Source organism: Heptranchias perlo, unplaced genomic scaffold (assembly GCF_035084215.1).
Source record: "Heptranchias perlo isolate sHepPer1 unplaced genomic scaffold, sHepPer1.hap1 HAP1_SCAFFOLD_397, whole genome shotgun sequence".
Classification (NCBI taxonomy): Eukaryota; Metazoa; Chordata; class Chondrichthyes; order Hexanchiformes; family Hexanchidae; genus Heptranchias; species Heptranchias perlo.
In genome coordinates this window covers 34-15,923 of record NW_027139409.1, presented here as the reverse complement: position 1 = coordinate 15,923, position 15,890 = coordinate 34, and the positions used below count along the sequence as shown (strand labels likewise).

The 15,890-nt window shown below is 52.0% G+C and overlaps 1 protein-coding gene across 1 annotated transcript; it reads right to left on the bottom strand.

Moving 5' to 3' along the window:
- Positions 1-11,282: 11,282 nt before the first annotated feature.
- Positions 11,283-15,035, bottom strand: LOC137312154 (integrin alpha-X-like). Its single transcript, XM_067978840.1, has 3 exons — positions 14,893-15,035; positions 13,648-13,758; positions 11,283-11,698 (listed from the first exon to the last, which is right to left on the bottom strand). Exons 1-3 carry the CDS (start codon positions 14,977-14,979, stop codon positions 11,585-11,587), a joined length of 312 nt encoding a protein of 103 aa, XP_067834941.1. The 5' UTR covers positions 14,980-15,035; the 3' UTR covers positions 11,283-11,584.
- Positions 15,036-15,890: the final 855 nt, after the last annotated feature.

Below are 15,890 nucleotides of genomic sequence, written 5' to 3'. Positions count from 1 at the left end.
TTCAGACAGCGAGAGTCTCTTTATTGGGGTTCAGACAGCGAGAGTCTCTTTATTGGGGTTCAGACAGCGAGAGTCTCTTTATTGGGGTTCACACAGCGAGAGTCTCTTTATTGGGGTTCAGGCAGCGAGAGTCTATTTATTGGGGTTCAGACAGCGAGAGTCTCTTTATTGGGGTTCAGACAGCGAGATTATCTTTATTGGGGTTCAGACAGCGAGAGTCTCTTTTTTGGGGTTCAGACAGCGAGAGTCTCTTTATTGGGGTTCAGACAGCGAGAGTCTCTTTATTGGGGTTCAGACAGTGATAGTCTCTTTATTGGGGTTCAGACAGCGAGAGTCTCTTTATTGGGGTTCAGACAGCGAGAGTCTCTTTTTTGGGGTTCAGACAGCGAGAGTCTCTTTTTTGGGGTTCAGACAGCGAGAGTCTCTTTATTGGGGTTCAGACAGCGAGAGTCTCTTTATTGGGGTTCACGCAGCGAGAGTCTCTTTATTGGGGTTCACACAGCGAGAGTCTATTTATTGGGGTTCAGACAGCGAGAGTCTCTTTATTGGGGTTCAGACAGCGAGAGTCTCTTTATTGGGGTTCACACAGCGAGAGTCTCTTTATTGGGGTTCAGGCAGCGAGAGTCTATTTATTGGGGTTCAGACAGCGAGAGTCTCTTTATTGGGGTTCAGACAGCGAGATTATCTTTATTGGGGTTCAGACAGCGAGAGTCTCTTTTTTGGGGTTCAGACAGCGAGAGTCTCTTTATTGGGGTTCAGACAGCGAGAGTCTCTTTATTGGGGTTCAGACAGTGATAGTCTCTTTATTGGGGTTCAGACAGCGAGAGTCTCTTTATTGGGGTTCAGACAGCGAGAGTCTCTTTTTTGGGGTTCAGACAGCGAGAGTCTCTTTTTTGGGGTTCAGACAGCGAGAGTCTCTTTATTGGGGTTCAGACAGCGAGAGTCTCTTTTTTGGGGTTCAGACAGCGAGAGTCTCTTTTTTGGGGTTCAGACAGCGAGAGTCTCTTTATTGGGGTTCACGCAGCGAGAGTCTCTTTATTGGGGTTCAGACAGCGAGAGACTTTATTGGGGTTCAGACAGCGAGAGTCTCTTTATTGGGGTTCAGACAGCGAGAGTCTCTTTCTTGGGGTTCAGACAGCGAGAGTCTCTTTATTGGGGTTCAGACAGCGAGAGTCTCTTTATTGGGGTTCAGACAGCGAGAGTCTCTTTATTGGGGTTCAGACAGCGAGAGTCTCTTTTTTGGGGTTCAGACAGCGAGAGTCTCTTTTTTGGGGTTCAGACAGCGAGAGTCTCTTTATTGGGGTTCAGACAGCGAGAGTTTCTTTATTGGGGTTCAGACAGCGAGAGTCTCTTTTTTGGGGTTCAGACAGCGAGAGTCTCTTTATTGGGGTTCAGACAGCGAGAGTCTCTTTATTGGGGTTCAGACAGCGAGAGTCTCTTTATTGGGGTTCAGACAGCGAGAGTCTCTTTATTGGGGTTCAGACAGCGAGAGTCTCTTTTTTGGGGTTCAGACAGCGAGAGTCTCTTTTTTGGGGTTCAGACAGCGAGAGTCTCTTTATTGGGGTTCAGACAGCGAGAGTCTCTTTTTTGGGGTTCAGACAGCGAGAGTCTCTTTTTTGGGGTTCAGACAGCGAGAGTCTCTTTATTGGGGTTCAGACAGCGAGAGTCTCTTTTTTGGGGTTCAGACAGCGAGAGTCTATTTATTGGGGTTCACGCAGCGATAGTCTCTTTATTGGGGTTCACACCGCGCGAGTCTCTTTATTGGGGTTCAGAAAGCGAGAGTCTCTTTATTGGGGTTCAGACAGCGAGAGTCTCTTTATTGGGGTTCAGACAGCGAGAGTCTCTTTATTGGGGTTCAGACAGCGAGAGTTTCTTTATTGGGGTTCAGACAGCGAGAGTCTCTTTTTTGGGGTTCAGACAGCGAGAGTCTCTTTATTGGGGTTCAGACAGCGAGAGTCTCTTTATTGGGGTTCAGACAGCGAGAGTCTCTTTATTGGGGTTCAGACAGCGAGAGTCTCTTTATTGGGGTTCAGACAGCGAGAGTCTCTTTTTTGGGGTTCAGACAGCGAGAGTCTCTTTTTTGGGGTTCAGACAGCGAGAGTCTCTTTATTGGGGTTCAGACAGCGAGAGTCTCTTTTTTGGGGTTCAGACAGCGAGAGTCTCTTTTTTGGGGTTCAGACAGCGAGAGTCTCTTTATTGGGGTTCACACAGCGAGAGTCTCTTTATTGGGGTTCAGGCAGCGAGAGTCTCTTTATTGGGGTTCAGACAGCGAGAGTCTCTTTATTGGGGTTCAGACAGCGAGAGTCTCTTTATTGGGGTTCAGACAGCGAGAGTCTCTTTATTGGGGTTCAGGCAGCGAGAGTCTCTTTATTGGGGTTCAGACAGCGAGAGTCTCTTTTTTGGGGTTCAGACAGCGAGAGTCTCTTTATTGGGGTTCAGACAGTGATAGTCTCTTTATTGGGGTTCAGACAGCGAGAGGCTTTATTGGGGTTCAGACAGCGAGAGTCTCTTTATTGGGGTTCAGACAGTGATAGTCTCTTTATTGGGGTTCAGACAGCGAGAGTCTCTTTTTTGGGGTTCAGACAGCGAGAGTCTCTTTATTGAGGTTCAGACAGCGAGAGTCTCTTTTTTGGGGTTCAGACAGCGAGAGTCTCTTTATTGGGGTTCAGACAGCGAGAGTCTCTTTTTTGGGGTTCAGACAGCGAGAGTCTCTTTATTGGGGTTCACACAGCGAGAGTCTCTTTATTGGGGTTCAGACAGCGAGAGTCTCTTTATTGGGGTTCAGACGGCGAGAGTCTCTTTATTGGGGTTCAGACAGCGAGATTATCTTTATTGGGGTTCAGACAGCGAGAGTCTCTTTATTGGGGTTCAGACAGCGAGAGTCTCTTTATTGGGGTTCAGACAGCGAGAGTCTCTTTATTGGGGTTCAGTCAGCGAGAGTCTCTTTTTTGGGGTTCAGACAGCGAGAGTCTCTTTATTGGGGTTCAGACAGCGAGAGTCTCTTTTTTGGGGTTCAGACAGCGAGAGTCTCTTTATTGGGGTTCAGACAGCGAGAGTCTCTTTTTTGGGGTTCAGACAGCGAGAGTCTCTTTATTGGGGTTCAGACAGCGAGAGTCTCTTTTTTGGGGTTCAGACAGCGAGAGTCTCTTTTTTGGGGTTCAGACAGCGAGAGTCTCTTTATTGGGGTTCAGACAGCGAGAGTCTCTTTTTTGGGGTTCAGACAGCGAGAGTCTCTTTTTTGGGGTTCAGACAGCGAGAGTCTCTTTATTGGGGTTCACGCAGCGAGAGTCTCTTTATTGGGGTTCAGGCAGCGAGAGTCTATTTATTGGGGTTCACACAGCGCGAGTCTCTTTATTGGGGTTCACACAGCGAGAGTCTCTTTATTGGGGTTCAGACAGCGAGAGTCTCTTTATTGGGGTTCAGACAGCGAGAGTCTCTTTATTGGGGTTCAGACAGCGAGAGTCTCTTTATTGGGGTTCACACAGCGAGAGTCTCTTTATTGGGGTTCAGGCAGCGAGAGTCTATTTATTGGGGTTCAGACAGCGAGAGTCTCTTTATTGGGGTTCAGACAGCGAGATTATCTTTATTGGGGTTCAGACAGCGAGAGTCTCTTTTTTGGGGTTCAGACAGCGAGAGTCTCTTTTTTGGGGTTCAGACAGCGAGAGTCTCTTTATTGGGGTTCAGACAGCGAGAGTCTCTTTTTTGGGGTTCAGACAGCGAGAGTCTCTTTATTGGGGTTCAGACAGCGAGAGTCTCTTTTTTGGGGTTCAGACAGCGAGAGTCTCTTTTTTGGGGTTCAGACAGCGAGAGTCTCTTTATTGGGGTTCAGACAGTGATAGTCTCTTTATTGGGGTTCAGACAGCGAGAGTCTCTTTATTGGGGTTCAGACAGCGAGAGTCTCTTTTTTGGGGTTCAGACAGCGAGAGTCTCTTTTTTGGGGTTCAGACAGCGAGAGTCTCTTTATTGGGGTTCACGCAGCGAGAGTCTCTTTATTGGGGTTCAGGCAGCGAGAGTCTATTTATTGGGGTTCACACAGCGCGAGTCTCTTTATTGGGGTTCACACAGCGAGAGTCTCTTTATTGGGGTTCAGACAGCGAGAGTCTCTTTATTGGGGTTCAGACAGCGAGAGTCTCTTTATTGGGGTTCAGACAGCGAGAGTCTCTTTATTGGGGTTCACACAGCGAGAGTCTCTTTATTGGGGTTCAGGCAGCGAGAGTCTATTTATTGGGGTTCAGACAGCGAGAGTCTCTTTATTGGGGTTCAGACAGCGAGATTATCTTTATTGGGGTTCACACAGCGAGAGTCTCTTTATTGGGGTTCAGACAGCGAGAGTCTCTTTATTGGGGTTCAGACAGCGAGAGTCTCTTTATTGGGGTTCAGACAGCGAGAGTCTCTTTATTGGGGTTCACACAGCGAGAGTCTCTTTATTGGGGTTCAGGCAGCGAGAGTCTATTTATTGGGGTTCAGACAGCGAGAGTCTCTTTATTGGGGTTCAGACAGCGAGATTATCTTTATTGGGGTTCAGACAGCGAGATTATCTTTATTGGGGTTCAGACAGCGAGAGTCTCTTTTTTGGGGTTCAGACAGCGAGAGTCTCTTTTTTGGGGTTCAGACAGCGAGAGTCTCTTTATTGGGGTTCAGACAGCGAGAGTCTCTTTTTTGGGGTTCAGACAGCGAGAGTCTCTTTTTTGGGGTTCAGACAGCGAGAGTCTCTTTATTGGGGTTCACGCAGCGAGAGTCTCTTTATTGGGGTTCACACAGCGAGAGTCTATTTATTGGGGTTCAGACAGCGAGAGTCTCTTTATTGGGGTTCAGACAGCGAGAGTCTCTTTATTGGGGTTCACACAGCGAGAGTCTCTTTATTGGGGTTCAGGCAGCGAGAGTCTATTTATTGGGGTTCAGACAGCGAGAGTCTCTTTATTGGGGTTCAGACAGCGAGATTATCTTTATTGGGGTTCAGACAGCGAGAGTCTCTTTTTTGGGGTTCAGACAGCGAGAGTCTCTTTATTGGGGTTCAGACAGCGAGAGTCTCTTTATTGGGGTTCAGACAGTGATAGTCTCTTTATTGGGGTTCAGACAGCGAGAGTCTCTTTATTGGGGTTCAGACAGCGAGAGTCTCTTTTTTGGGGTTCAGACAGCGAGAGTCTCTTTATTGGGGTTCACGCAGCGAGAGTCTCTTTATTGGGGTTCAGACAGCGAGAGACTTTATTGGGGTTCAGACAGCGAGAGTCTCTTTATTGGGGTTCAGACAGCGAGAGTCTCTTTCTTGGGGTTCAGACAGCGAGAGTCTCTTTATTGGGGTTCAGACAGCGAGAGTCTCTTTATTGGGGTTCAGACAGCGAGAGTCTCTTTATTGGGGTTCAGACAGCGAGAGTCTCTTTTTTGGGGTTCAGACAGCGAGAGTCTCTTTTTTGGGGTTCAGACAGCGAGAGTCTCTTTATTGGGGTTCAGACAGCGAGAGTTTCTTTATTGGGGTTCAGACAGCGAGAGTCTCTTTTTTGGGGTTCAGACAGCGAGAGTCTCTTTATTGGGGTTCAGACAGCGAGAGTCTCTTTATTGGGGTTCAGACAGCGAGAGTCTCTTTATTGGGGTTCAGACAGCGAGAGTCTCTTTATTGGGGTTCAGACAGCGAGAGTCTCTTTTTTGGGGTTCAGACAGCGAGAGTCTCTTTTTTGGGGTTCAGACAGCGAGAGTCTCTTTATTGGGGTTCAGACAGCGAGAGTCTCTTTTTTGGGGTTCAGACAGCGAGAGTCTCTTTTTTGGGGTTCAGACAGCGAGAGTCTCTTTATTGGGGTTCAGACAGCGAGAGTCTCTTTTTTGGGGTTCAGACAGCGAGAGTCTATTTATTGGGGTTCACGCAGCGATAGTCTCTTTATTGGGGTTCACACCGCGCGAGTCTCTTTATTGGGGTTCAGAAAGCGAGAGTCTCTTTATTGGGGTTCAGACAGCGAGAGTCTCTTTATTGGGGTTCAGACAGCGAGAGTCTCTTTATTGGGGTTCACACAGCGAGAGTCTCTTTATTGGGGTTCAGGCAGCGAGAGTCTCTTTATTGGGGTTCAGACAGCGAGAGTCTCTTTATTGGGGTTCAGACAGCGAGAGTCTCTTTATTGGGGTTCAGACAGCGAGAGTCTCTTTATTGGGGTTCAGGCAGCGAGAGTCTCTTTATTGGGGTTCAGACAGCGAGAGTCTCTTTTTTGGGGTTCAGACAGCGAGAGTCTCTTTATTGGGGTTCAGACAGTGATAGTCTCTTTATTGGGGTTCAGACAGCGAGAGGCTTTATTGGGGTTCAGACAGCGAGAGTCTCTTTATTGGGGTTCAGACAGTGATAGTCTCTTTATTGGGGTTCAGACAGCGAGAGTCTCTTTTTTGGGGTTCAGACAGCGAGAGTCTCTTTATTGAGGTTCAGACAGCGAGAGTCTCTTTTTTGGGGTTCAGACAGCGAGAGTCTCTTTATTGGGGTTCAGACAGCGAGAGTCTCTTTTTTGGGGTTCAGACAGCGAGAGTCTCTTTATTGGGGTTCACACAGCGAGAGTCTCTTTATTGGGGTTCAGACAGCGAGAGTCTCTTTATTGGGGTTCAGACGGCGAGAGTCTCTTTATTGGGGTTCAGACAGCGAGATTATCTTTATTGGGGTTCAGACAGCGAGAGTCTCTTTATTGGGGTTCAGACAGCGAGAGTCTCTTTATTGGGGTTCAGACAGCGAGAGTCTCTTTATTGGGGTTCAGTCAGCGAGAGTCTCTTTTTTGGGGTTCAGACAGCGAGAGTCTCTTTATTGGGGTTCAGACAGCGAGAGTCTCTTTTTTGGGGTTCAGACAGCGAGAGTCTCTTTTTTGGGGTTCAGACAGCGAGAGTCTCTTTATTGGGGTTCAGACAGCGAGAGTCTCTTTATTGGGGTTCAGACAGCGAGAGTCTCTTTTTTGGGGTTCAGACAGCGAGAGTCTCTTTTTTGGGGTTCAGACAGCGAGAGTCTATTTATTGGGGTTCACACAGCGCGAGTCTCTTTATTGGGGTTCACACAGCGAGAGTCTCTTTATTGGGGTTCAGACAGCGAGAGTCTCTTTATTGGGGTTCAGACAGCGAGAGTCTCTTTATTGGGGTTCAGACAGCGAGAGTCTCTTTATTGGGGTTCACACAGCGAGAGTCTCTTTATTGGGGTTCAGGCAGCGAGAGTCTATTTATTGGGGTTCAGACAGCGAGAGTCTCTTTATTGGGGTTCAGACAGCGAGATTATCTTTATTGGGGTTCAGACAGCGAGAGTCTCTTTTTTGGGGTTCAGACAGCGAGAGTCTCTTTTTTGGGGTTCAGACAGCGAGAGTCTCTTTATTGGGGTTCAGACAGCGAGAGTCTCTTTTTTGGGGTTCAGACAGCGAGAGTCTCTTTATTGGGGTTCAGACAGCGAGAGTCTCTTTTTTGGGGTTCAGACAGCGAGAGTCTCTTTTTTGGGGTTCAGACAGCGAGAGTCTCTTTATTGGGGTTCAGACAGTGATAGTCTCTTTATTGGGGTTCAGACAGCGAGAGTCTCTTTATTGGGGTTCAGACAGCGAGAGTCTCTTTTTTGGGGTTCAGACAGCGAGAGTCTCTTTTTTGGGGTTCAGACAGCGAGAGTCTCTTTATTGGGGTTCACGCAGCGAGAGTCTCTTTATTGGGGTTCAGGCAGCGAGAGTCTATTTATTGGGGTTCACACAGCGCGAGTCTCTTTATTGGGGTTCACACAGCGAGAGTCTCTTTATTGGGGTTCAGGCAGCGAGAGTCTATTTATTGGGGTTCAGACAGCGAGAGTCTCTTTATTGGGGTTCAGACAGCGAGATTATCTTTATTGGGGTTCAGACAGCGAGAGTCTCTTTTTTGGGGTTCAGACAGCGAGAGTCTCTTTATTGGGGTTCAGACAGCGAGAGTCTCTTTATTGGGGTTCAGACAGTGATAGTCTCTTTATTGGGGTTCAGACAGCGAGAGTCTCTTTATTGGGGTTCAGACAGCGAGAGTCTCTTTTTTGGGGTTCAGACAGCGAGAGTCCCTTTTTTGGGGTTCAGACAGCGAGAGTCTCTTTATTGGGGTTCAGACAGCGAGAGTCTCTTTTTTGGGGTTCAGACAGCGAGAGTCTCTTTTTTGGGGTTCAGACAGCGAGAGTCTCTTTATTGGGGTTCACGCAGCGAGAGTCTCTTTATTGGGGTTCACACAGCGAGAGTCTATTTATTGGGGTTCAGACAGCGAGAGTCTCTTTATTGGGGTTCAGACAGCGAGAGTCTCTTTATTGGGGTTCACACAGCGAGAGTCTCTTTATTGGGGTTCAGGCAGCGAGAGTCTATTTATTGGGGTTCAGACAGCGAGAGTCTCTTTATTGGGGTTCAGACAGCGAGATTATCTTTATTGGGGTTCAGACAGCGAGAGTCTCTTTTTTGGGGTTCAGACAGCGAGAGTCTCTTTATTGGGGTTCAGACAGCGAGAGTCTCTTTATTGGGGTTCAGACAGTGATAGTCTCTTTATTGGGGTTCAGACAGCGAGAGTCTCTTTATTGGGGTTCAGACAGCGAGAGTCTCTTTTTTGGGGTTCAGACAGCGAGAGTCTCTTTTTTGGGGTTCAGACAGCGAGAGTCTCTTTATTGGGGTTCAGACAGCGAGAGTCTCTTTATTGGGGTTCAGACAGTGATAGTCTCTTTATTGGGGTTCAGACAGCGAGAGTCTCTTTATTGGGGTTCAGACAGCGAGAGTCTCTTTATTGGGGTTCAGACAGCGAGAGTCTATTTATTGGGGTTCAGACAGCGAGAGTCTCTTTATTGGGGTTCAGACAGCGAGAGTCTCTTTATTGGGGTTCAGACAGCGAGAGACTTTATTGGGGTTCAGACAGCGAGAGTCTCTTTATTGGGGTTCACGCAGCGAGAGTCTCTTTATTGGGGTTCAGACAGCGAGAGACTTTATTGGGGTTCAGACAGCGAGAGTCTCTTTATTGGGGTTCAGACAGCGAGAGTCTCTTTCTTGGGGTTCACACAGCGAGAGTCTCGTTATTGGGGTTCAGACAGCGAGAGTCTCTTTATTGGGGTTCAGACAGCGAGAGTCTCTTTATTGGGGTTCACACAGCGAGAGTCTCTTTTTTGGGGTTCAGACAGCGAGAGTCTCTTTTTTGGGGTTCAGACAGCGAGAGTCTCTTTATTGGGGTTCAGACAGCGAGAGTTTCTTTATTGGGGTTCAGACAGCGAGAGTCTCTTTTTTGGGGTTCAGACAGCGAGAGTCTCTTTATTGGGGTTCAGACAGCGAGAGTCTCTTTATTGGGGTTCAGACAGCGAGAGTCTCTTTATTGGGGTTCAGACAGCGAGAGTCTCTTTATTGGGGTTCAGACAGCGAGAGTCTCTTTACTGGGGTTCAGACAGCGAGCGTCCACTTAATTGGGGTTCACACAGCGAGAGTCTCTTTATTGGGGTTCACACAGCGAGAGTCCATTGGGGTTCACACAGTGAGAGTCCTTTGGGGTTCACACAGCGAGAGTCGCTTTATTGGGGTTCACACAGCGAGAGTCCATTGGGGTTCACACAGCGAGAGTCCATTGGGGTTCAGACAGCGAGAGTCTCTTTATTGGGGTTCAGACAGCGAGAGTCTCTTTATTGGGGTTCAGACAGCGAGAGTCTCTTTACTGGGGTTCAGACAGCGAGAGTCTCTTTACTGGGGTTCAGACAGCGAGCGTCCACTTAATTGGGGTTCACACAGCGAGAGTCTCTTTATTGGGGTTCACACAGCGAGAGACTTTATTGGGGTTCACACAGCGAGAGACTTTATTGGGGTTCACACATTGAGAGTCCATTGGGGTTCACACAGCGAGAGTCTCTTTATTGGGGTTCACACATTGAGAGTCCATTGGGGTTCACACAGCGAGAGTCTCTTTATTGGGGTTCACACAGCGAGAGTCCATTGGGGTTCACACAGCGAGAGTCCATTGGGGTTCACACAGCGAGAGTCCATTGGGGTTCAGACAGCGAGAGTCTCTTTATTGGGGTTCAGACAGCGAGAGTCTCTTTATTGGGGTTCACACAGCGAGAGTCTCTTTATTGGGGTTCAGGCAGCGAGAGACTCTTTATTGGGGTTCAGACAGCGAGAGCCTCTTTATTGGGGTTCAGACAGCGAGAGTCTCTTTATTGGGGTTCACACAGCGAGAGTCCATTGGGGTTCAGACAGCGAGAGTCTCTTTATTGGGGTTCACACAGCGAGAGTCTCTTTATTGGGGTTCAGACAGCGAGAGTCTCTTTATTGGGGTTCAGACAGCGAGCGTCTCTTTATAGGGGTTCAGACAGCGAGCGTCTCTTTATTGGGGTTCAGACAGCGAGAGTCTCTTTATTGGGGTTCACACTGCGAGAGTCTCTTTATTGGGGTTCACACAGCGAGAGTCCATTGGGGTTCAGACAGCGAGAGTCTCTTTATTGGGGTTCAGACAGCGAGAGTCTCTTTATTGGGGTTCACACAGCGAGAGTCCATTTGGGTTCAGACAGCGAGAGTCTCTTTATTGGGGTTCAGACAGCGAGAGTCTCTTTATTGGGGTTCAGACAGCGAAAGTCTCTTTATTGAGGTTCACACAGCGAGAGTCTCTTTATTGGGGTTCAGACAGCGAGAGTCTCTTTATTGGGGTTCAGACAGCGAGAGTCTCTTTATTGGGGTTCACACAGCGAGAGACTTTATTGGGGTTCACACAGCGAGAGACTTTATTGGGGTTCACACATTGAGAGTCCATTGGGGTTCACACAGCGAGAGTCTCTTTATTGGGGTTCAGACAGCGAGAGTCTCTTTATTGGGGTTCAGACAGCGAGAGTCTCTTTATTGGGGTTCAGACAGCGAGATTATCTTTATCGGGGTTCACACAGCGACAGTCTCTTTATTGGGGTTCACACAGCGAGAGTCTCTTTATTGGGGTTCACACAGTAAGATACTTTATTGGGGTTCACGCAGCGAGAGTCTCTTTATTGGGGTTCACACAGCGAGCGTCTCTTTATTGGGGTTCACACAGCGAGAGTCTCTTTATTGGGGTTCACACCGCGAGAGTCTCTTTATTGGGGTTCACACAGTAAGATACTTTATTGGGGTTCAGACAGCGAGAGTCTCTTTATCGGGGTTCACACAGCGAGAGTCTCTTTATTGGGGTTCAGACAGCGAGAGTCTCTTTATTGGGGTTCACACCGCGAGAGTCTCTTTATTGGGGTTCACACAGTAAGATACTTTATTGGGGTTCAGACAGCGAGAGTCTCTTTTTTGGGGTTCAGACAGCGAGAGTCTCTTTATTGGGGTTCACACAGCGAGAGTCTCTTTATTGGGGTTCAGACAGCGAGAGTCTCTTTATTGGGGTTCACACAGCGAGGGGTAGGGGGATATCCGATCCAGGGGTTGAGAGAAGTTGGGGGGGGGGTCGGGTGGGAGACATTGAACAGCTGTTATTCGCCCCAGAACTCAGCCCTCAGACCCCTTTGCCAATATTCACAAACAGCTCCCCATCTACCCCCACGAAGCCCCTTCTGTCCGTGGGGTTATCTCGACCCCTCCACCCCATGCAGCGTCCGATCTTTCGGGGTGGGGACGGGGGCAGTTCTCGACTTGGCTTTGCGGGCTCGCTACTCTCCCATCCCCTCCGCGGCCCGGGCCTCGGCCGGACTCCCGGCGGCTGCCGACTCATCTCCTTCTTCCTCTTGCAACATGTCCTTGTAGCCTCTCTTGAAGAAACCGGCCTGCGATGGGAAGGGAGAAGGGTCGGAGACGTGAGACGCTGTCCGTCAGGCGCGCTCTCGGGGAGCGCTCGGTCGAACAGAGTCTGTTTTTAAACATTGGCGGCCGTGCCTTCAGCCGCCTGGGCCCTGAGCTCTGGAATTCCCTCCCTCCCTCTCTCTCTCCCTCCATCCCTCCCTCCCTCCCTCTGGCTCGCTCCTTCTCTCCCCTCTCTCCCTCCCCCTCTCTCTCCCTCCCTCTCTCCCTCCCTCCCTCTGGCTCGCTCCTTCTCTCTCCCCTCTCTCCCTCCCCCTCGCTCTCCCTCCGTCTCTCTTCCTCCCCCTCCCTCCCTCTCTCCATCTCCCTCCCTCTCCCTCCATCCCTCTTGCTCACTCCGTCTCTCTGCCCCTCCATCTCTCTCTTTCCCTCCCTCCCTCTCTCTCTCCCTCCCTCTGTCTCCCCCTCGCCTTCCCTCCCTCTGTCTTCCCCCTCGCCTTCCCTCCTTCTGTCTTCCCCCTCGCCTTCCCTCCCTCTGTCTTCCCCCTCGCCTTCCCTCCCTCTGTCTTCCCCCTCGCCTTCCCTCCCTCTGTCTTCCCCCTCGCCTTCCCTCCCTCTGTCTTCCCCCTCGCCTTCCCCCCCCCCTCGCCTCCCTCTCTCTCTTCCTCCCCCTCTCTCTTCCTCCCCCTCTCTCTTCCTCCCCCTCTCTCCCCCCTCCTTTAAGACCCTCCTTTAACCCTCCCTCGTTGACCGAGCTTTTGGTCACCTTTCCCGATATCTCCTCCTGTGGCCCCGGGGTCAGATTGTGTCTGATTTACGCTCCAGTGAAGGGCCTTGGGGGAGGTTTTACTCTGTTAAAGGCCCCGTCTAATGCAAGAAATTGTTGTCATGATCAAGGTCTCTCCGACACATTGCGAAACACTCCGCAGCCAATGAATAACCCCGATGTTTGCAGCCAATGACTTATGTAGGAAAGGCGGCAGCCAATGAGCACAGCATGATCCCACAAACTGGGATGAAACGAATGGCCCAGTTTGCCTTGGGTTTGGTTGTTGGTTGAGGGAGGAACGGGCACCGAGGACAACTCCCCTCCCTCATCTCTTCCTCCAACAGCGGGCGTGGGAATCGCCAGACAAGTGCCAGGCAATGACCATCTCCAACAAGAGAGAGTCCAACCACCTCCCCTTGACATTCAACGGCATTACCATCGCCGAATCCCCCACCATCAACATCCTGGGGGGTCACCATTGACCAGAAACTTAACTGGACCAGCCACATAAATACTGTGGCTACGAGAGCAGGTCAGAGGCTGGGTATTCTGCGGCGAGTGACTCACCTCCTGACTCCCCAAAGCCTTTCCACCATCTACAAGGCACAAGTCAGGAGTGTGATGGAATACTCTCCACTTGCCTGGATGAGTGCAGCTCCAACAACACTCAAGAAGCTCGACACCATCCAGGACAAAGCAGCCCGCTTGATTGGCACCCCATCCACCACCCTAAACATTCACTCCCTTCACCACCGGCGCACTGTGGCCGCAGTGTGGACCATCCACAGGATGCACTGCAGCAACTCGCCAAGGCTTCTTCGACAGCACCTCCCAAACCCGCGACCTCTACCACCTAGAAGGACAAGGGCAGCAGGCGCATGGGAGCAACACCACCTGCACGTTCCCCTCCGAGTCACACACCATCCCGACTTGGAAATATATCGGCCGTTCCTTCATCGTCGCTGGGTCAAAATCCTGGAACTCCCTTCCTAACAGCACTGTGGGAGAACCTTCACCACACGGACTGCAGCGGTTCAAGAAGGCGGCTCACCACCACCTTCTCAAGGGGCGATTAGGGATGGGCAATAAATGCCGGCCTCGCCAGCGACGCCCGCATCCCATGAGCGAATAATAAAAAAACACCCGCCCAGACAGCTATCGGAGGCAGTGTCTTCTCTCTCTCTCTCCCCACTGTCGCATGCTTACCTTATAAAGAATTCCAGCCAGGATAGCGAGCAGGACGAGCCCTCCAATCGTGCTCCCCACAATAATCGGCAGAGGGTTGAACTCTTGAACTATCTCAACCCTTGTGTTGACCTGATGGCGGCAGAGGAAGAGGTCACATTAGCAGGGGGAGGAGGGGGGGGGGGGGATCTGGGCCGTCGATAGCAATCTTGAAAGGCGGGGGGGGGGGCGCGGAGAGTGAGGCGGACCCCCTGAAACCACAAAATATGTTCCTCTCCGCTGGGCTCCAATGCGCCCCTCTCACCCAGCCCACCCCAGGCCTTGGGAATTAACCGTCACGCGCCCTGAACTCAGCTTCTGACTCCCTCTCCGCTCCATCACCAAGGCCGCCTGCTCCCACCTCTGGAACATCGCCCGTCCCGGCTGAAATCCTCGTCCGCGGCCCTTTTTGGGTCCACTCCAGGCTCGTCTCCGTCCCAATGTTCTCCCGGCCTGCCCCAACCTTCGCCCCTCCGTAACCATCAACTCGTCCGCTGTCTCCGCATCCGAACTCGTTCACCCATCACCGCCCCCTCCCTCCGCCCCCCGCCTCCCCTGTGCTCGCTGGACGCACATCGGCTCCCGGTCCCCCAAACGCCTCGATTTTAAAGTTCTCCATCCTCCTGTTCAAATCCCTCCGTGGCCCCTCGCCCCCCACCCCCCCTCCTCCCTCCCTATCTCTGTAGCCTCCTCCAGCCCCCGACAAACCCTCCGAGATCTCTGCCCTCCTCCGATTCCGGCCTCTTGTCCATCCCCCCCCAATCCCCTTCGCTCCACCATTGGCGGCCGTGCCTTCAGCCGCCCGGGCCCCGAGCTCTGGAATTCCCTCCCTGAACCTCTCCCCCCTCCTCCTTTAAGACCCTCCTTAAACCCTCCCTCTTTGACCCAAATTTCCTGTCCTAATATCTCCTCAGGTGGCCCGGTCTGGAGTTTGAGCCTGTCTTCTACGCTGCTGTTGGACGCCTTCGGGGATGCCAAAGAGGCTACAGAAACGTAATTGAGATAAACCGACCTCGGCACCATCCACCCGCTCCTACTCTTTCCCCGTCTCGCTCCGCGATCGAGGAGAGCGCTGAGGGAGGGAGTGGGGGGGGTCAGTGAACCGGTGGACGGAGGGGACTGGGCGTCATCTCCTGGTGGGGGTGGGGGGTGGAGGGCCTCGTAGGGCGTGGCGGGGTGGGGAACGGAACTGGGGGTCTCTCGCCGTCCCGCTCTCCCTGGGCTCACCTTGGCCTTCTGGAACTGATTGGTCGCCTGCGACACGTGGATGTACCTCTGCTCATCGTAGCCCACCTGGGCGAAGCTGGTCAGCATCACCTCCGCCGCGGCCGCCTGCAGGAGGGGCGGGGGGGGGGGGGGGGGGAGCAAAGATCGGCACACGTCACCCGAGCGGCCGGGAAAGAAACCGGAATTCCCTCCGTTACCCTCTCCCTCCTCTCCGTCCCCTCTCCTCCCGCCCCCCCGCGATTTTGTACCTTCGTACGTCACTGGCGGCCATTCTGCGCACAGTAAGATCCCGCGGCCAATGCCCCGGTTAATCGATTCTTTTTTTTCAGCGATGTTGGTCGAGGGATAAATCTCGGCCCCAGGACCCCCGGGGAGAGCTCCCCCACCCCCCTGCTCTTCTTCCAATAGTGGGCCGTGGGATCTTTTACACCCACCCGGGAGGGGCAGACGGGGCCCTCGGTTTAACGTCTCGTCCGAAAGACGGCCCCTCCGACAGTGCGGCGCTGCCTCGGTACCGACCCTCCGACAGTGCGGCGCTGCCTCAGTACTGACCCTCCGACAGTGCGGCGCTCCCTCAGTACCGACCCTCCCACAGTGCAGCGCTCCCTCAGTACCGACCCTCCGACAGTGCGGCGCTCCCTCAGTACCGACCCTCCGACAGTGCGGCCCTCCCTCAGTACCGACCCTCCGACAGTGCGGCGCTCCCTCAGTACCGACCCTCCGACAGTGCGGCGCTCCCTCAGTACCGACCCTCCGACAGTGCGGCGCTCCCTCAGTACCGACCCTCCGACAGCGCAGCGCTCCCTCAGTACCGACCCTCCGACAGTGCGGCGCTCCCTCAGTACCGACCCTCCGACAGTGCGGCGCTCCCTCAGTACCGACCCTCCGACAGTGCGGCGCTCCCTCAGTACCGACCCTCCGACAGTGCGGCGCTCCCTCAGTACCGACCCTCCGACAGTGCGGGCCAATTGACTGAAGACTGATTATTGGTGGGTTTG